Source organism: Galeopterus variegatus, unplaced genomic scaffold (genome assembly GCF_000696425.1).
Source record: "Galeopterus variegatus unplaced genomic scaffold, G_variegatus-3.0.2 Scaffold8703, whole genome shotgun sequence".
NCBI classification, from domain to species: domain Eukaryota; kingdom Metazoa; phylum Chordata; class Mammalia; order Dermoptera; family Cynocephalidae; genus Galeopterus; species Galeopterus variegatus.
In genome coordinates this window covers 30,326-51,709 of record NW_007734814.1, presented here as the reverse complement: position 1 = coordinate 51,709, position 21,384 = coordinate 30,326, and the positions used below count along the sequence as shown (strand labels likewise).

At 37.0% G+C, this 21,384-nt stretch overlaps 2 protein-coding genes across 4 annotated transcripts in view; one reads left to right on the top strand and one right to left on the bottom strand.

Moving 5' to 3' along the window:
• The window catches only part of PROSER1 (proline and serine rich 1), a 29,583-nt gene extending 17,439 nt beyond the window's left edge, over positions 1–12,144 (bottom strand). Inside the window, exons 1-6 of one of the 2 annotated variants that reach the window (XM_008593099.1) lie at positions 11,274–12,144; positions 8,283–8,348; positions 5,785–5,853; positions 3,589–3,683; positions 2,100–2,193; positions 144–254 (exon numbers count right to left, since the gene is read on the bottom strand). In XM_008593099.1, coding sequence (XP_008591321.1) covers positions 144–254; positions 2,100–2,193; positions 3,589–3,683; positions 5,785–5,853; positions 8,283–8,348; positions 11,274–11,318 — 480 coding nt within the window. In that variant the 5' untranslated portion in view covers positions 11,319–12,144. The remainder of the gene's footprint in view (positions 1–143; positions 255–2,099; positions 2,194–3,588; positions 3,684–5,784; positions 5,854–8,282; positions 8,349–11,273) is intronic. The other variant, XM_008593100.1, reaches the window with a different exon arrangement.
• Positions 12,145–12,482: 338 nt separating this feature from the next.
• Positions 12,483–21,384, top strand: part of NHLRC3 (NHL repeat containing 3) — a 10,770-nt gene continuing 1,868 nt past the window's right edge. Inside the window, exons 1-5 of one of the 2 annotated variants that reach the window (XM_008593097.1) lie at positions 12,487–12,767; positions 13,293–13,445; positions 13,747–13,894; positions 16,434–16,634; positions 18,302–18,393. In XM_008593097.1, the coding sequence (XP_008591319.1) occupies positions 12,684–12,767; positions 13,293–13,445; positions 13,747–13,894; positions 16,434–16,634; positions 18,302–18,393 (678 nt within the window). In that variant the 5' untranslated portion in view covers positions 12,487–12,683. Of the gene's footprint in view, positions 12,768–13,292; positions 13,446–13,746; positions 13,895–16,433; positions 16,635–18,301; positions 18,394–21,384 lie in introns of both variants that reach the window. The other variant, XM_008593098.1, reaches the window with a different exon arrangement.

Here is a 21,384-nt window from a genome sequence, read left to right as displayed (position 1 = left end):
AAAAAAAAAAAAAAAAAAAAAAAAAAAAATTCCTCTCCTTTGAAGAAGCATCAACTGGCAATTTCTTTAAATGTCATTAACTTATGCTATATTTCATACTTAACCTCGAGAAGTTTCATATACCACCATAAAAGTATGCTTACTGGGAAAATTCCATTTATGCGACTAGGTTTTCCTTTGGGATATGGATTTCCTGGGATCGTTCCACAAGAAGATATCATAGCATGAGGAGCTTTGCAGCCCCCCTTGAAAGCCTGTGATATAAAAAAGAAGAGGGTGGTAAAAATAAATAAATAAATGAATTCATAAAGTTAAGTGTTCTGGATATCGGGAAGCCCAGCTAAAAAACTTAAAAGAATTACAGATTGAATGTGAATTACAGAACAGATTACATCAGTCAGCATTTACAGTGGTGAACATAACCAAAAGTAATAATAAAATCACTTTACTTAAATGGAATTATTAAAATGTTAACATAGTAATGTTAATGTTGCAAGAAACAGACTCTCATACAATCTTTACAGTGGATTTTATAAATGATGTGCAAAAAAAGCCTATTTATTATTCAATCTGTCCCATTTTTCCAACCATCAACACATGACAGTCTAAATCTACAAACACCAAGCTCATGCTACAGTCAAAGCAAGGAGGACAAAGAGATAAAGAGCCAAAGCTCTGCTCTAAAGAAGTTTACAACCTAGTGGAGAAAACACAAACAAATGACATTGGACAATGGGTGTCCAAAGAGCTATACTGTCGAAAAAGCAACTTATTTGGACACACACTGTTCAATATAATGTGACATAATTCTGAAATATAGTGAGAGAAGGGATTTATGGTCTAGACTGTTTATTACTGCATCCCCTAGCATCTAAAATGATGCCTCTCACATACTGAGTTGGTGCTCAACAAATATTATTAAATGAATGAAAAACACTATATCAGGCAAAATTAGATCCAATGCATCTATACTGAATTATAGCAACATCCAGTTATCTACCTATCTATCTTTTACAAATCTATGTGATGTTCTATATTTTGGGTGAGTTACGTTAATTTTTTAAATTAATTCACAACACATATAATTTCATTAGTTTTACAACCCAGCCCCTTACTATAAACACCCTAACCCTAAAAATCATCTCAGTTTTTGACTATTATAAATAGTACTGGGATGATGCCCGTGTATTTCTACTTATTTCCTTAGAATAAATTCCTAGAAGTATAACTTTTGGGGCAAAAGGTAAGAACATTTTAAAGGCTCCTCAAGTTTAACTTCCAGAAAAGTTGTACTAATTTACATTGACCAGAGGGTCTACTCCACAGAACACTCAGGCCCCAGAATATTTCTGAGAAGGAAAGTGACATGTGTAAGAAAGAAAAACTACAGCAGTTATATACATGATGCCTTAAAGATTTTAGTCAGGAAAACCAATGACAAAGTTATTAAAGTAAGGAAATGTAGGCTCAGATCTTGCCTCTGCTACAATAATGTATGATTAAGGCAAAGCTGCCTACCCTCCCTCAGCTTAGAGGAAGTTGTGATGATCAAACACGACTGAGCTGCCAGGCCCTAGGAGAGTAATCACATCTTCCTCAAGCAGGTTTCTATTTATTAATTCATTTTCCAGCCATTACAATACTAGGAAATAAATGACAAATCAAGTGTTCTACACTTGAAGAAGTACTACTTCTCCTCCTCTCTTAGAATTTTGCTTCAAAATTCATCTCTTATGAATTTGATTAACATAAATCTAATAACAAGGCAAATATGAAAAGTTAAGACCCTAAATACATTATAAGTCAAAAGTTGGAGCCATGGCAAAGTTATCAAGGACAAAGACATAAACACCCAGTGAGGCTCAAGCTGAGTAGCCAACTGACTTCTCACTCTCAAGCTATCTCTTCCCCCTCCCGTGTTACCTTCAACCAGCTCTACTTCTACTTCATAGACTGAAAGGATGTTCATGTTTACCCCATCACATAAAGCATTCAGGTTATTCACCAAAGTTAACATAGGAAGAAGATAGGTACATTTTTCTTCATCAACATTCAGAAAAACCAGCCTACCATTTACAGAGCAATCTTGAGAAAATTACCTGTTCAAGTACTCTCTTGCACCGTTTCTTCTCAGACATATTTATCCTGAATAAATCTTCAATGGCACGAGAATTCTGTGCATCCACAATGTTTCTACCAATGAAACACAATTTAGGTTTTCATTTAAGAAACTGGACATAAAGACGTTCCTCAATTTCCAATAGGGTTATGTCCTAACAAACTCATCATACGTTGAAACTATTGTAAGTAGAAAATAAGCATTTTGTAGACATCATGGGATGCAAAAACACAAAATGCAATATCCAAAAAACACTGCTAACACAGTACACTGTAGAGTATCGGTTGTTTACCCTCGTGATTGTGTGACTGACTGAAAGCTGTGATTGCTGCCACTGCCCAGCATCATGAGAGCACCATACTGTATATAGCTAGCCCAGGAAAAGATGGAAATTCAAAGCCCAATTTCTACTGAATGCTTATTGCTTTTGCACTGTCATAAAATAAAAAAATCACAAGCTGAAAAATTTTAAGTAGAACCATCCTAAGTCAGGGCCCATTCCGTACATACTAAGATCAGCAATCTTTGTTTACTGCACAAACCTATCAGAGTAAGCTTTCACCATGACATAGGAGAAAAGTGTGATTAATCATTTATTCTTAAAATGTCAATTCAAATAACATATTTATGCAAAAATGATAAATATGATAACTGAACTGAGGTTTATCTAACCGATTACTGGAAAACAACAAAGTAATACTATAAATAAAAATCATTATTCTGAGGTTTTTGAAGATACATCCTCTTCAATGAGTGTTGAGAGTTATGGCAATAGAACCAACCCATGTGTTAAATGCACAAAAATCATGGTTGATCTAAAAATGAAGTTTTGCTTATGTTTTATTTTAACTTTGTATTTTTTGAACATCTATAAATACATAAGGGACTTACAAATGCATGTGCCATAAACAAACAAGAACTTACATGCTCTTCAATTATGCAGAGGTATAGGTTCCTTTTCTTTTTGAGCTTACATTCATTATGATCATCTATCAAATGCTGTGCTAGGTGCCTTCACATACCCTACAGTATTTAAGGTTCATATAATCTACTAAATAGATGGGATCCTTATTTTAACTATTGAGGGAATAAGGCTCAGAAACCTTGCCAAAAAAATATGTTGCATCAATAAATGGTAGAACCTCTGTTTAACTCTGTTTAAACAGAGGTTACATCTTTACTAACATGCCTTTCAAGGTACTCAGAGTATGAAGGCAAAGCAAGTTACTGAAATACAGAAGAAATCAAATTAATCTTTATAAGCCCCATTATTTTGTAAGTTACAACACTAGATATTTATTTTACATGAAGAAATCTGAATCCATCACTATGCTTTCATAGACTATACTTTATTAAGAGTTCCATTTACTAATATAATTGACACATTAACACATACTAATGAGTTAAAAGATTGTTAAAAGGCTTCCAAATTTTTCTCCAATGAAGGAAAAAGAAAAAGAAATACTTACGAAGCTAACAGTTCAAGAGCAACTAATTTGTCTTTACTGAAGGTGAAACAGTTAAGTATATTGACCACTTCTGCTGGGTGAACAGCCACCATTTTCTATTAATAAAAAAAACAATTTTATTTTCAGCATGTGAAATTTTCATGCCAGAAACTGCCCTTTTTGGGAAATACAGTTAAATACTTTCAATATAAATATTTTAGGTAAAATATTTCACATTTTAATTAATACTTCACATTTTAGGTGAAAACTACTTGAACAAAAGTAAGACTAAGGAACTCAAAAGGAAGTTCTAAAAATATGTGAATTATACTTACACTCTTTCAATGTAACTACTTCAGCTGAAGATCTACGTTCTCCTATAAAGTCTTTTTTTAATCCACATATCTCAACTTGTTCATTTACAGAATAAATAAAAAATGTACAAGTCTCCTTTCCTTAGAAATGTTATAGTAAAAGATATTTATACATATGGGACATTAAATTGCTCAAGAAGTGAGAAAAAAAATAATCATATTCCCCAGTTAGGGGAATAGGTATGCTCCAGATCAGTGCTTCTCAAAGAATAGTACATGGTACTAAATAGTATTACACACATAAGAGTACACTAGTCATGTAAGTTAGAAAAAACTGGGTTAAACAGGTTTCTTCACTGCAAAATTATCTTAACAGTCTTATGTTAATGTGTATTGTGACACTCCAAGACTAGGATACCTTCAATTTTGAAGAGCATCCAGAAGATTTGGCCAATCTATAGATGTTAATAGTGAAGGAAATTCAAAAGCAAAGGTAACATAAGAAGTAAGATTGGTTAGAATCCACATGCAATTGTTCTTAAAATTTGGAGCAGTGGTTTTCAATCACTCTTATTAATGTACTACCAAAAGAATTGATAGAACTCTGTACATGTTACATAAAACTCCTTTGCATGTTTTTAAATTGACATCTAAAGGTTTTTATCAGAAGTTTAAATACTTTCAGAAGATCAATATTCTTATATATATTTATTTATCTGTAAAAACTTTGGAACTATTAATCTAGCTCCTTTCACTTATGGAAATGTTCATCTGGTAAACCTAACTGGCAAAGTCAGTCTTGAGTGTGAAAACAATCAGTCAAATCAGACTGACTCTGTCATTAAAAGTCAGACAATTTAATTCAAATAACTGTATTGAGTTGTCTCTGTGATACCCTTCTCATCTCAGAATCTTAATAAAGTATAGAGACAGGCAAGCAGGCATCAGAGCTTATCATGAGTTCTTCTTCTTGATAAAATAAGGCAAAGCCTTCATCAGTACTCCTTACAGAAGTTCTCTTTGCTTTGCTCTCTCTCTCTTTCATGAGCAAAAGCATTGTCTCTTTGCAACATGGAGAAAGATTTTTGCACCTAGGGGATGGGCAAGATAACCCTTTCTCTAGTAAAGTAGAAAAAAAGCAACAAGTGTTAAAGGAGAGGTGGGCAAGAAGCACTAAAAGACTCAGACACCTTCCTAGGTAGATCTGCTTAGGAAGTTAAGGATCTGTAGTAAACTGTTTCCATCAAAGATATCCATGCGTGAAACTCCTCAGGAAATCTTCCTATATAGCCAGATACTCCTGTGTGATCTAGAATCCCCTGTTTATCTAGGCTCTAGAGTTATACTGTCTAATACAGTAGCCACTAGGCACATGTGCCTATTTAAACTAACTACTATTAAATAAAACTAAAAATACAGTTCCTCAGACAGACTAGGCACATTTTAAGTGCTTAATAGCCACAGGTGGCAAGTGGCTACCATAATGGACAGTGCATATACAAACATTACCATCACTGCTGAAAATTCATTTGGATAGTGCTGTCTAAAGAATGTAAGCATAACCCATCTGAAGACTAAATGCAAGAGAAAAAAAATAGGAGGAAGTGTATAAAAACACTTAAGAATTCAAAACCTATATTTTGCTTGCCAGTGAATATTTTTTTCCTCCAATTTGCTAATTGGGATACTGTGGTACACAATTTAGAAGTACAGTACATACATTTAAATTTACACTTTAGAAAGTTTTGTTTTTTAACACAGCTATTTTGAATATTCAAAGTATAATAAAATTTAGGATTAACTTTTCTGATGCAAACAGATCACAACTTGAAATTAATATGGTAAGCTGGAACAACTAAAAATACTTAAGTACTACATTGTAAGGAAAAAATAAGTTACTTACATGTTGTAATGCTTTCATTGCTTTCAATTGAGGCTCAGCCCAGGAAAAATATCTCAGTAAATCAACCACCTGAAAGCAAAGAGCTAAATTAGAGCTACTAATTTAGCTCTAATGACACTGTGTTTGCAAACATTTCTATAAGATTTATTTCAGTACTTAGAATTACTATTCAACATGCGCAGCCGGGCCCAGGTGACACACGGCACAGGAGGCAAAGTGCTAACAGAGTAGCCATGCGTGGCTATGTAATTTGAAATCAATTAATAATCAAATAAAATTTAAAAGTTCAGTTCCATAGTGGCACAAGCCACATTTCACATGTTCAATAGCCAAATGAAGCTGACAGCAACCAGAATGGACAGTGCAAATAGAGAACATTTCCAACATCACGGAAAGTTCCATTGGATAACACTAGTCTAGAAAGAAAAGAAAATACAAGAAAACCAAAGTATGCTAATAAGAAAAGGAAGGTTGAAAAGTACTAGATGGAGATAATATGTCAGCTGAAGAATACATGTTGTGAATGAAAAACTTTAAAACATTAGTGAAGAGTGACAGGTTCATCAATTGCAAGGGTGTGGTGGTGTGGTTTAGTGTAGGTTCTCTAACTTCTACCCTTTTACTTGAATCTGGAAGGCATAACACTCATATCACACATCTTTTCTTAAATATGTAAGAATCACCATGAATTACTTCAGCAGCTTCTAAACAGTTAGTCACTTTGAGAGTTCTGATAGCCCAGCTCTCACCAGCTCCCACCACCACCCACCACTACCATAGACACTGTGGGATGGCCAGTAAGAGGTGAGCAGGGCATCAAGATCCCATCATGAAAGTGTATGATCATCACCACCACCTCAGTCCGCTGCCTCCGAGAATATTACAAAAGAAAAAGAAGTGACTCAGGAAGAGACTGTCATAAAATCTGGGTTAATTATTTTACTGTGTGAGTTCCTGAAAATGTGTTAAGGTTTCAATATTTCAACAAAGCAAGATTAATGGCGCAAACTGGAGTGGTATGTGAAGAGAGGGAAGGTATTTTTACTCCTTAAAAAGAGATACATAAATAGCAAACAAATATTATGCATACTCTCTAATTAATTGATAAGATTCTATGTCCTTACTTTTTTATGGCAATAATGTTCTTACTACATAGTAAATGCTATACTTTGCCAACTATAAAACTTTACAAACTATCGTGTTTGATACAGGAAGAAAAACCTTTAATAAGTAAGTAGGCTTAGATTGTCTCGCTTAGAAAGGGGCTTAATAAAGTTTTTAATGACTTTAGCAAAGCAGAATCTTATTAAGGGAATACATTTTTGACAAAATTTTACCAAAAAAAAAGAAAAGCTATTAGCTATGCAAAATTATAAATCTTTTCAAAATATTTAAATTTTGTTTAAAAAGCATAAGGTGATTTTGAAAAGCAATGGGATAGGTGAAAAACACTCATTGAAAAGGAAGCAACAAATGCAAATCACAGAGTAGCTCTTAGAAATTTAGAAGACAGGACTTATACAGGCTTATATCGTTCGTAAATTTTGTTTAAAAAGCATAAGGTGATTTTGAAAAGCAATGGGATAGGTGAAAAACACTCTGAAAAGGAAGCAACAAATGCAAATCATAGAGTAGCTCTTAGAAATTTAGAAGACAGGACTTATACAGGCTTATATCGTTCGCACTTTCAAAATTTGAAGCTCTTGAGAAAGATATGAAAAGGAGAATTTCTAACTCAATCTATAGATTCACCCATTGTCCCCCATTTCTAGAACTGTTCTCTGTATGTAGATTTCTATGTCTGCCTAACTTCTCTATCAAGTACTTTCCAAATGTCCCTCAAAAATCCTCCCATTCTCCATATGTACATGTGTATATACACATACATATTTTTTTTCAAATCAGCAAACTCGCCCAAAGTGGTGTAAAAGTTTTTACTAAACTATCGTGCTTAAAACATTAGTCTTCTGGCAGTTACAGAAACTACTTATTAGACATTGTTTATATTTTTCTTATTGCTGAAATTTTTATTTAGTGGTTTTACATAAGAACATATTTTATCATTTATTCAAGTTTTCTTTTATACTATGTAATGAATTTTGCAATTACTGTCTTACAGATACTGTACATATTTGGGTAAGTTTACCATGACAAATTTATAAATTTTTGATGTTATGCTCAGAATGATAAACACTTTGAATGCTTTTTCGGGGAACAATTGTATTTTAAAATCATGTTAGTATATGATATTATGGAGAAACTCTCCTTTTCATATCTTTCTCAAGAGCTTCAAAATTTGAAAGCGTGAATCACTTTAAAAATGCCTTTGAACTATAAACTCTATAACGTTTTCTGCCAAATCTGAAAGTTTCTGAAGTTCCGGAATAAGTACAGCAACAAAATAAAAGACATTCTGAATTTGACCAGCAGGTAAGGAGGCATTAACAAGAGCACTGGTGTAAGAAGGTGTCTTTGTTTAAATAAATAATGAAGAATACCTGTTCACTGGAGAAGTATCCATGTACATATTCAATTGCTTTCAATTTGTACTCTGTCAAAACAGCCTTAAAAAAACATAGAAAATCAGCATTAATATATGTAATCAGCACAGTAATATGTGTATATCAAAACCACCTAAGCAACTAAACAGGGGCAGGCCCCCCTTTAGCCCTGGCATGCAGAAGAGCAGCTAAGGTCACTGTGATGACATGACCTTCTACCTTTCCAGGTTCCATATTGCAAGGGATATATTGAGACAGCAGGAAGACCTCCTGGGCCTCCTTACTGACTCCTACACAGAAAGGGAATAAAATTGTAATAGATAAGATTCAACATTAGTGGAAATTACATATAGAATTGCTGGATATGTAGTTGAAGAGTTTCGAAACATCCCAAATCCTATCAAATTGTCATTTTTTAAGTTAAATATATCAGATGTTATTCATTCATCAATTACTTATTGAGTACCTATTATGTGCTAATTGATAGAGAAATAAGAATAAGGCAAGGTGTGGTTGAGCCTGTCAGTATTTCCACAGGGATATGAGAACCCAAGGAGGCAAGAAGACACTTCATTCAATGTCTGTGCCTGCCACTAACTGGTAGTGTGGCCTTTGGGAGGCATTTTAATTACCCTGAGAGCTTCCTCACTCATAAAAGAGAACATCACTCACTACCCACTTCAAAGAGTCACTGTGAAGATTACAATAGTCAACATTAGACCTGACACATAACAGGTACTCAGTAAATGACAGTTCCTTTTCTCTAAGGAATCTGTCAGTAGGTGAGAAGGAAATTGGTGGTCTTGACCCAGCATTATCTGGAGCTGATTCAAATTACATATGCTTCCCTTGCAGATATTTGCCAAGCTTAGAGGTGAAAACACCAGGCTATCATAATTTTGTAGCCACTAATAATTAAAAATTAACTAATCCATTTGGTTTTACTTCGAAACAATTATATTTGTACTTTCCACGTGCATCATTTTCCTAGAAGAAAATATTATGACCAGTCAACTAAAACATCCAATGTGATCAGTAGTTTAGTTTTCAATGAAAAGGTGTAAAAATGGCAATCTGGAAAATTTACACTTAGGAGTTTATCATTAACATTATTGGACACACACAAAAGCAAGTTTCTGGACCAAATTGTGGATTGTGAAGATGCCAAGACATGTCTCAGTTCTTTCATCAATGCCTGATGGGCACAGCGCTGTCCCCGGGCGTGACAGCATGGGAGCTCTGGAGTCAAGAGTTTGAAAACTGGACCCCCCACTCAGAGACTAGGTTTGCCATCTGTAAAATGAGTATAGCACCTACCTCATGGGCTGTTAGGAGGCACAAATAATACATAAAGTGTTCAGAACAGGCTCGCACAATAAGTGCTCACTAATTAACAGTTAATTTAATTTTTGAAAAACAAATTCAACATTACTTTTTCCCCTTTCTTCCCCATTTCCTATTTCTTTTCTTAGTGTCCTCTTACATGCCTCTACTTTAAATAACAGTCAATATTATCTATAGACCCATGGTGACACTCAGGAAAAGATGAGCTGCTTTAAACTAAGAGAATGTTGATGTATATAATTTCTTAGTGTCCTCTTACATGCCTCTACTTTAAATAACAGTCAATATTATCTATAGACCCACGGTGACACTCAGGAAAAGATGAGCTGCTTTAAACTAAGAGAATGTTGATGTATAATCATTTGGTAAAGCCACCAAAAAATATATTTTGACTGCAGACCACAAATATGGACTTAGTAAGTTGCCATCTCATGTGAATTTTCACCTCTGGAAAATTTTCTATTCCTCTCATTTTTTCCAACACTTAGAAGGGAGAGAATATGCACACTGACTCTGTATCTTCCAAAAATAGAAATCTGCTGGTCTACTTGAACTTAGAAATTATTTTCTCAGTTAAAAATCAGCTCATTAACAAATTGTGACAAATTCTAAGTATACAATAAGCAAACCAACATTTTATTTCAAATCTTAATTGGCCAAATTAGGTTTGCAAAACAGAAATTTGTTCAAAAAATTCAATATTGTCAAACATGAAAAATTAAACAGGTCAATTTGAAAATTTTTAAAAAGCCTTATATAAAACAAAGTAAAACAGCAAGTGCAGAGGTAATAATTTCATAAGCTGAAATAAATAAAAAGTAGCAGACTATATAAACACTTCCTTCCGTTTCAGTTAAGGGTCGTAAAACCATGGAAATGCCGAAATAATAATTGACCAGAAGGCATAACCAAAGCACGCTGTGTGGACTAATGGTACAGCAAGTTCAAAATAGGTAACCTCTATTTTATTTTTGCTCTTGAGATACTGTTAGGTTCAAGACTACATTCGAAAATTTTTGCTGTCTGTTTTATTCCAAGAGGTAGGATACATACGACAGCCTCAAAAAGAAGCAAAAACTTGGAAAGCAGGAGAAAAAAAGATTTTGAAATTAAAGTTACTTCCAGCCAATTTCTAAGAATGTGACTTTAATCTTAATGCCACACTTGTCAATAAGACACTAATTTTGTCTGGCCAAGGTAACAAATGTAGTCTGCCTATCCTTAGATTTGAAAAACCCGTCATAATAATTACCATAAAGTTAACTTTCCACTTATTACTTGTAGTTTTCAGTTACTCTTGCGTTACTGAAAGATGAGGAAATAGACTCAGAAATACAAAACCAATTATCCAAAAGTGCAGAGCTATTAAGAATTTGTAGATCCTTCTTCGGAATCGCGGATTATCTGAATATAATTCCCAAAACACCGCATTGATTCTCAAGATTAGCGTTTACATAACTTTATTTCTACTTATATCGTGTACCGTGTTAAGAAATAAACTCCCACACTACGCGTGAAAATTCAAACCACTCTGGCAATCTTAGGACTCTTACTATGCGCAATCTACACACACACACTACCCCAGAGAATAAACCATAAGAATTCATATCTCACAGAATAATTGAAGGAATCAAGTGTAATTACCTTTCTAATTTCATCCAGCACCATTTCAAAGGACTTTTTGTCCATCTTGGCTACTATCTCGACGTGGTTGTAACAGTCACACTTTCAATTACAAAACGTGCATCCCTGGTCTGATCTGCTGGTAGTAAAAATGTTGACAGCTGAGGAAAGGAACTTCAGGAGCAGGAAAAAGGATGCGAAGAGGTAGAGAGTAGTGCAAACTCCGCAAAAATTTCTAAAAACGGAGACTCAGAAAAACTTTTTATTAAAAACAAAAACCACTAGCGTCAGGCTTCCCCAGCTTCTTCACACAAAGCTTCAGGGCACCTAGGGGAAGAGCCGGGTCCTCTGAGTCCCGCAGAGAACCCGAGGTTCGGCAGCCGGGACTGAGCGCCGTTTCTTTGCAGCTAAGGGCCAGGAGCCCCGGGAGAAGGTCGTGAAGCCACTTTCCCAGCTGCAGCGGCCGGGAGACCACAGGCACCGGCGCCCGGAGCCCCGCGCGGGCGGTGGAGAGGGAGCGGCGGCCTCTCTGCCCACACCAGTCTCGGCCGCCGGCCGCGCCCCTCACCGCCGCGAACCCCGACTCATGGCCCGGTTCGCGCTCGCCCCCAGCCGCTCCGCGCGACTCCTGGGGCCCTCAGTCCGGGCAGCAGGCGGCCCGGCAGGCTCTTTGTTACAAGCTGCCGCGGCTTCCGGGAGCGGGCCGGCGGCTGGAGAGCACCGGGAGCCGGGCGAAGGGGGGCACGGCCTCGCCGAGGGGGACTCCCGAACACCGCAGCGCCTGCAGCACCAGGAAACCTAACCGGTTACCCTCCAGCCCCCGCCGGCTCATAGGGACCTTCGATAACGCCCGTCGCGCCCGAGTAAAGTCAACTCGGCGCCGTCAGCTTGGGCCGCTGTTTCCTGGAAGCCAGTGCAGGGGGCCTGGTGTGGGAACGTAGGCGTCCATAGCGGGAGCCTGTATGCCACGGAATCGGATGTAGCTGAAATCTCTCCCAGAGTCCGGCAGTCATTTTGTAAGTGTCACCCCCGCTTATGCCTCGTGTTTTCGTGTGCTATTTTTTGGCTGTTGAACCTGAATTTAAAAGAATGAACGGCGTGATGATAAGGCATATCTACGGGCGCCCCTATTTTGGTGGCCCGAGAAAGTCCGCCGTGTCCACCGCCTCGAGGGGAGGGGAAGGTGGTCACAGGGTCAGCTCGAGGCGCCTGATGAGGGGGCGCGCCCGGGGAATGCGGAACTGGTCCTTTTTTATTTTCTTTCGTCCTGCTCTCTGCTCCCTTCCGTTCTCAAAGCTAGCGCCTCCAGGGAGGGGGATTGGAGATCGGTACTTCGGCCCGGGGACCCGAACCGCTCAGGCGTGAGGCCGTTAGGCTTCCCGCAGCCACCCGCGGACCCTCCTCCTCCCTCGGCCGGCTTCCCGTCTGGTCATGGCGAGATTCTGGGTCTGCGCGACCGGTGCCGTCTTCTTTCTTGCATTTCTGGTTTTGCATTTGCGTTTTTGTGGCACTCCAGTGAGTTGAGTAGTGAGGATAATGACTGGTGGGTGTATGGGTGGCAGGGCTGGGAGGCGACGCAGCGGTCATGGGATGAAGGGGGCGACCCCTGGCCCCCTCACTAGCTCGTCTAAAAGCACCTGGGTGGGGCTGAACCTCAGAGGTGTATGGGTGGCAGGGCTGGGAGGCGACGCAGCGGTCATGGGATGAAGGGGGCGACCCCTGGCTCCCTCACTAGCTCGTCTAAAAGCACCTGGGTGGGGCTGAACCTCAGAGGTGTTGCCTTGCTCTCATAGTCTTAAAAACTTTGTATACGGTACATCGCCTTTTTCCTTATTTTCTCGTCTTCCCCAGTTCTTATTACTAAAACTTCATATAATTTTGGTCTTTAGCCTATTTCTTTGGAATCATTTTAGTTCAGCAAACTTCTGGTTGTCAAGACATGCTTAGAATAACTCTCCCCAACTCTCCCCCCCACCCCCACCCCTTTTTTCCCCTTACCTAGAGGGTAAACTGAATCTTAACCTTCTGATTTTATTTAAGGTTTTAAGGAAATTTGCTTCTCAAATTTCATGGAGAACTGAAAAACTTTTTTACCGGCTGGATGTGGGTTGGCCTAAGTATTCAGAATATTTTACCGGAGCAACATTTGGTGTTGCAGTTGATTCACTCAATGGATTGGTTTACATAGTCCAAGTAAGTAAAATTGGGATTTTTTTTAAAAAAATTAATGAACACCAAGGAAACAACAACCTGTTTTACTGTAATAACTAGCCATATGCATTTATGTTATGCTAATTGTGCAATTTATTTTTGAGTTGGTTTCAAGTATTTTGTTTTGAATGAGATAGATATTATTAATACTGTTAGGTTTTAAAGTTGGTTTCTAAACGTTACTAGTTTTCCCAATTAACCTTTAATTTTTGTTTCTCTTTGCCAAAGATTACCTTTCCTTAAAACTGAACTTATCTAAGCAATTATCTTTGTATACCTTCAGAGAGGGGATAACATCCCAAAGGTATTAGTGTTCACAGAGGATGGATATTTTCTACGAGCCTGGAATTATACAGTTGATACACCTCATGGTATATTTGCAGCCAGTACACTACATGAGCAATCCGTCTGGATCACGGATGTAGGAAGTGGTATGTGTAGTAATATCTATTAAATTATCTTGCTAGAAATCACATCTTTGCCCATGTTCTTGCTTGTACCGTCTAAAATCAGAGTTACCAAATCCGATCATAATTTCTTTAATGATTCGTGAATTTACTTGTTTCTAAAAATCTTTATATAGTACTTCTGCAGAATCAAGACATTTTACAAGGAGGCTATTATTCCTTGAACTTGTCAAAGGACGTTTTCTCTTTAAAGCATCAGTTGCTCTTCCCAGATTAAATAACTAATACTCTTGCGAAGCCAGATAAAATGGCAATCTCTGAAAGCAAATGAATGGAATCCTTGACTCTGGTTTTCCTTTACCAGTTCTCTGTGAAAAGAGATTGTGCTAAGAAACCATAACTGCATTGTTGCCCAGAGTGCAAAGATTTGCAGAAGCCGGTGTTAACATTTTTGAAGTTCTACTGACTGAAGCATGTCTTCAATCTTCCCTCCTTCAAATATTTTTAGTAGAAAATGCTGAAAAATGAAGTAAGCACAATTGAATTTACAGTTATAGAGAAAGTTTCCCAAGAAAGCAGTTTATCTGCTTGTGGCTTAAGACGAGACAGTACCAGAGACAGCCTGGCATCACCTTAGGAACTGAGGGAGGAATGGGAGGATTAAGACAATACAAGCGTTCTTCAAAAAGTTTGTGGAGAGATTTGTGTTGTCTTTTAATTCTATTGTTGCATGAAGTACCCTTGTATTTCTAGTATTCCTTGGCTCAGTGATGTTCTTGACTTAAAGGAAATCCTGTTGCCCCAATTCTGTCTAATTCAGATACCATGTTTTGGAATTAATGAAGTCTCAGTTTTTATATGTAGTGCCATTACCACATCTGTTCTCAGAACCCAAAAGATTTCTGGGCCTTAGCTGATGACTCATTTATTTCAAGCTATGTTTTAGATGTAAGATCTGGTTAAACCAAAACATCTAATCATTCTAATAAGATTTGACTGTTGTCACTTTTTTTCCCCAGGATTCTCCATTAATGACCTTTACTTTTAGTTCTATTCATTTATGCGATCCATTTTCTATTGACTTCACTGATTCCCAGAAACAAAAAGAACACAGATGATCTCTTCATTCTTTCCATTATAGCTTGTTTTCCAACCCACAGATCTAAAGACAGTTTTTATGTTCCTTCCCATTTTTAGAAGGTATAAATTTCCTCTAATGAAAATATGGCAAAAAATCAGCCATTTTTTAACAAAACATTATTTACTGATGTGTTTTCCAACCCACAGATCTAAAGACAGTTTTTATGTTCCTTCCCATTTTTAGAAGGTATACATTTCCTCTAATGAAAATATGGCAAAAAATCAGCCATTTTTTAACAAAACATTATTTACTGATATTCTGTCCCTTTCTTGGTTTCTTTAGAAACTGAGATTTGTGTATTCTCTTATTATTGCTATAAACTTTAGCTCGTGTTCAAATCAAGTATAATAATAAATACATTTTCAAGATAGAATTGTAATGGAAGCTGATTCATTTTATTTCTGGTAAGCTCAGTGTATCCAGTTTGTCTTTTGAACACCTTTCAATAGTTTGGTTTTATGTGCCTTCAAGTTGATTTCTATTAACTGCTGTATGATTTACCCTTATTGATGTTATATTTTATGCCTTTTTTGCAAGATCATTTTAACTCAAAGAAATTTTAGCATAAGTGAGACAGTAAGATACTAGTGATTTGGAGAGATTATATCCTTCTTAGGAAAGCGAAATTAATGGATTGAATTTTGGATTTGTTTCTACTAGGAGAAAGTAGTTTTAAAAAACCTGTATTATGGGGCCAGCCCCGTGGTTCACTCGGGAGAGTGCGGTGCTGGTAGCACCGAGGCCTTGGGTTCAGATCTTATATAGGGATGGCCGGTGCGCTCACTGGCTGAGCATGGTGAGGACCACACCGTGCCAAGGGTTGCAATCCCCTTACCGGTCAAAAAAAAAAACAAAAAACTGTATTTTGAAGACCTTTTTTGTTGACCTACTGAAATTTGTCTATATGTAAATGATTGAAATAACAGTTTTGAATATAAGTTGTTCCTTTCACAGTTCCTTCTTGTTTTTCTTTTACAAGCAATGCTTGTTCAAGATCATGAGATTAAATAGAACATGGTGCACCAGTAATTTAACATCATGAGCTTTCTGTACAATGAGTAAATTTTTTTGTTTGTTTTTATTTATTTGAGTTTAGAATCAATCAATTTATTTTGGAATAGTTGAGATTTTAATTCATAAACAAATTTGACTAACTTATGAAGAACTTCTATTGCTTATCAATTATAACATTTAATTATCTAAACCCATCAACCTTTTATTACTGTTCTATCAAATTTTTACTCTCAGCTTATTTGAAAAATGTGAATTTTGTACTATGGCTTTATTTGTGAAATGTGTGTGTCTATCTTTACAGGATCCTTCGGTCATACTGTTAAAAAATACAATTCCGTCAGCTTATTTGAAAAATGTGAATTTTGTACTATGGCTTTATTTGTGAAATGTGTGTGTCTACCTTTACAGGATCCTTCGGTCATACTGTTAAAAAATACAATTCCTTTGGTGATCTTGTTCAAGTCTTGGGTACCCCAGGCAAAAAAGGCATTGGTTTGAATCCCCTGCAGTTTGATAACCCCGCAGAATTATATGTAGAGGACACAGGAGAAATTTACATTGTGGATGGAGATGGAGGATTGAATAACAGATTGATCAAACTTTCCCAAGGTAAATGGGACAATTTACAATTTATTTAACAATAAATCACTCTGATAACAGGCCTGCTTATTCTTCACCAAAGGCTAGGAGTTTCCTGCAAAAGGAACTGGAGATAGTATGTGAATTTACAGTGGGCTTAAGAGGTGAGTGGGTATCCATTCAATTAAGAATGGAAAATTCAGGAACCTGGAATCCCAGTGTCAGGTATCCTGCAAGCTGATTAATCAGCAGGTGGTTTGTTGGGTGCCCTGCTCTGTTTCCTCAGTAGTATTAATGGATGCAAATCTATTACATATGAAACAATTAAATTTGATCTATGGTACTGATTGTTAAAGTAAAATAGGAATCAGAAGAAGGAGAAACTAAGTTGACTGGAGAAATAAGATTACATGAAGGAAGTAGTTCTTGAACTAAACTGGTTTTGGTGGGAAAACAAGAAGAGTGGGTGGAGCATTCATGGAGGTTTTATCTTACCAGGTCTACAGGCGGTCACTAGCAGAAGAATTGCTGAAAATGCAGTTTTGAACAGTGGAAAATAAGATTTGAGATGTCCTTGAAAGCTTATCTGAGGATTTTTGAAACTGTATTTTTGCCTATGAAGAATCTTTGAGGTTTTTTACTAGGAAAGTGATGTTACAGAAGCAGAGTCTTTACAAGACACAATGCTATATCAGGTTATATTTTGAGCGAGCTCTGTCATTTGGAGGCTATGTAGTCAGTTTATCACTTAGGAACTGAATTTGGTTGGTAACAGTTAAAGGGAGGTAGGGTGGGGATAAAACAAGAATCCAAAACATTCTGTAAAAGAAAGAAACAACCAAATTTGGTAGACAGATTGAATATGGGTATATTAGCTTCCTGTGACTGCCATAACAAATAGTCACAAACCAGGTGGCTTTAAACAACAGAAATTTGTTCTCACAGGTTTGGAATCCAGAAGTCTGAAATCTGTAGGATAGGCCATACTTTTTCTAAAGGCTTTAGGAAAGGAAAATTCTTCCTTCCCTCTTCTAGCTTCTGGTGCCTCAGGCATCCCTTGGCTTGTAGCAACATAACTCCAATTTCTGCCTCCATCTTCACATGGCTCCTTTGGGTGTCTTTGTGTCTCAAATCATTCTCTTCTTTCTCTCATAAGGATTTAGGGCTCACCTTAAATCCCAGATGACTTCTCTCAAGATCCCTAACTTAACTATACCTCAAAGACTGTATCTCCAAATAAGGTCATATTCATGGGTATTTGAGATTAGGATTTGGATGTATCTTTTGGAGGACCACAGTTCAGTGCAGGACAGTAGGTAATAAAGGAGACAGACTGTAAAAACATAATATGAAGTTTAAAGCTCAGTGAGTAATAATAGCAAACAACAGATAAATTGGGAAGGGGAACAGATTTTATGGTCAGGATGACATGAACCCTAAACAATGATTTTGAAGCAATCATGAGAAATTCAAGTGGAGGTAATAACTAAAGAAGTACATTAATTGCTTCAGGCAGTTTTTTTGTAAAGTGTAAGAAATAAGCAAATGGGTGTATAGACAGGAAGCCAGGAAAGCATAGTCAAGTCAACTGGGGGTATGATCAAATAGTTTTTTGCAACTTTTATCACAAAATAAAACAAGCAAAGGCATAAGACATTCTATGTGTTATTCTGACCATCTATATTTACCGTTTATAGATTTCATGATCCTTTGGCTGCATGGAGAAAATGGTACAGGGCCTACTGAGTTCAACATACCTCACAGTGTTACAGTTGATCCAACTGGTCGGGTAAAAATACAGTGTCATTTTATCTGGGACTGAGTGTCTGAATGTGTGTGCTTACATGTATCTAGGTGTGTATGGGCATATATAGATAGATCGTGGTGTGCATGTGTGTGTCTGGTCATGTGGATATGTATGTGTGTTAGTGGGTTTGTCTGGGCAGTTACTTTGGAGCTGGGTATACATACATTCTCTTATAAATGTTTGGGCCTATAGTGAGAGGGTTTCTTAAATATTTAGAAATAAGCAAAATAGATTTTCTATATCATTTAAAGGATACAAGGAACCAATAATGGATCCAAACATAATTCAAGTTACCTGAAAAAAAAAAAAGTTGCCCTCCTCCTTGGATAGCTCTACTATAAGTGTTTGAATATATTTTCAATCCTCTAGAAAAAAATGTGTTGATCAAAGGGAAAGGTTGGAAAGGTTAACCCTGAAACTTGAAAAAGAGAGCCACCTAAGCAAATTCTCATTCTAACTACCTCTACTCTGTTTGGGGAACAGAAAGCTTTAACCAACAAATTTCAATCAATTTCTCTCTTTCACACATCCACTATCACCTCTCTTGCTTTTACTCACCTTTTTTTTTTCTTTTTAACTGGTACGGGGATCTCAACCCTCGGCATGGTGTCGTCTGCACCACACTCAGCCAGTGAGCGCACCGGCTATCCCTATATAGGATCCAAACCTGCGGCCTCGGCACTACCAGCGCCGCACTGTCCCGAGTGAGCCATGGGGTGGGCCCTTTACTCACCTTTTAAACATAGGTATCACTTCTTTGAGGTTACCTTTCAAACAACCAAACCCCCACCAAAATTTTTTGTATTAGTTTCCCATATGTTTTTCTGTAGTAGCCTGTACTGTTCCAGTATCATAACTATCATGCAGTATTATAATCATTTATCTGTCTCCCCTAATAGATTATAGGCTGTATGAGGGCACGTACTGAATCTCTTTTGCTTTATGTCTTAGTGCTTAGCACTTAGTAGTCATTTTATAAATATTTGTTAAATGACTGAATGTCTTGATGTACAATGTATACATCAGGTTACTTGCCTTCATGCTGTTAAACATTTAATCCATTTCCACTTCTGATTCTTTGCTCGGCAAGCAGCCTTCTAATTATTGTTTGGCTTCCTATGTTGACAAAGTGAGAATGTTTTGATCATTAAATCTTTCTTTCCACCATAAGAAATTAACTGATCACGTGAGAACTCGTATGTAAATTGGGAACTAGAAATTGGTATTCTGGTTTTACAAATTCTCTCCTGAGCCTGGTTAATTACTCCTCTTCTGGACTAAGAAAACGATTTCAGAGCCTATGAGACCTAGACCCAAGTAAATTTACCATGGTGAGGAATGTCCTTCTAAGAGGCCTTGGAGATCATTTGATGGGGATACTCTGGCATTACTGAGTGATGAAAAATGAGAATGTTAATTTATACGCACTTGTTTTTTAATAACAGCAGTACTGTTGTGAACATTTTACATGATTAACTCATTTAATCATCACCACACCTTATACGAGTATGAAAAGTTAGTTTCACAGTTAAAGACTTGTTTTTGTTTCTTAAACAGGATTTCCCATAATCAAAAATTTTTAAGTGTTGAATAGAGAAGATAATGTTAACAATCTAACCTATCCTTTAATCCTAGAGTCTAAACTATATTTCCTCCTTGGTCATTTGTCTGAGAAACTGATCCCCTAATCTTTAAGGAAATCAGCCCTCAGTAAAGAATCATAGATCAGGAAAAGACCTTGAGAAATTAACTTATTTAGGCATCAACAACCTCTCTAAAATGGCATAATGAGTCTTCATTTGTTTCTGCTTGAAAATGAATTCAGTGGCCACTAAAATTCGCACACATTTACAAATATATGAGTATAGTTAGGATTATCCTTCCTTCCTTTCTTCCTTCCTTCCTTCCTTCCTTCCTTCCTTCCTTCCTTCCTTCCTTCCCCTTCCTCCCTTCCTTCCTTCCTTCTTTCCTTTCTTTCTTTCTTTAATTTTATTTTGTCAATATACAATGTGGTTGATTATTGTGGCCCATTACCAAAACCTCAATCCTTCCTCCCTCTTCTCCCTCCCTCCCTACAACCTCATATCTGTTAGCTTGTCATATCAACTTCAAGGAATTGTAATTGTTGTGTCTTATTCCCCCGCCCAGGTTTTTTGTGTATTTATTTATTTATTTATTTTTAGCTCCCACAAATAAGTGAGAACATGTGATATTTCTCTTTCTGTGCCTGACTTGTTTCACTTAATATAATTCTCTCTAGGTCCATCCATGTTGTTGCAAATGGCAGTATTTCATTCTTTTTTATAGCAGAGTAGTATTCCATTGTGTAGATATACCACATTTTCCATATCCACTCACCCGATGATGGACATTTGGGCTGTTTCCAACTCTTAGCTATTGTAAATAGTGCTGCAATGAACATTGGAGAACAGGAATATACCCAGAGGAAAGGATTATTCTTAAAAATAGTCCCTGAATCTACAGACCCAAGAAATCCAAAGGACCAGAAGCAGGGAGATTTAGGTCAGCAGGGTTGGCCCTCCCCTCCAGTCCATTCTTGCATACCTCTCTGCAGCCCTAGCCACATGTCATCAAAAACCATCTCACTTTTTGTATGCCGTAAGTTGCATACATACAATATATGAAATGTCATTTAGAATGAAACTAACTTCCAGTTTTATAATAGTTCCTTAATAACTCATTACAGCCTATAACAAGCATAAATTAAACTTATTATTTTTCTTTATGTGTTACTAAGACCTCCCAAACTTCCTCTTTAAGTGGTTCAGCACTTTGGACGTACCTTGGTAGTAGCAGGTATTAGTTTAATGATATTGCAGTATGAACGAATACCTCACTTCCTGCTATCCTGAACTCCTGAGAAGTAAGACTGGTTCTTTTTGTCTTGTTGCCTGGCACGGGAACTGATAACCTGGCAGTACTTACTGAGAGTCAGTGCTTGTTAGAGGACTG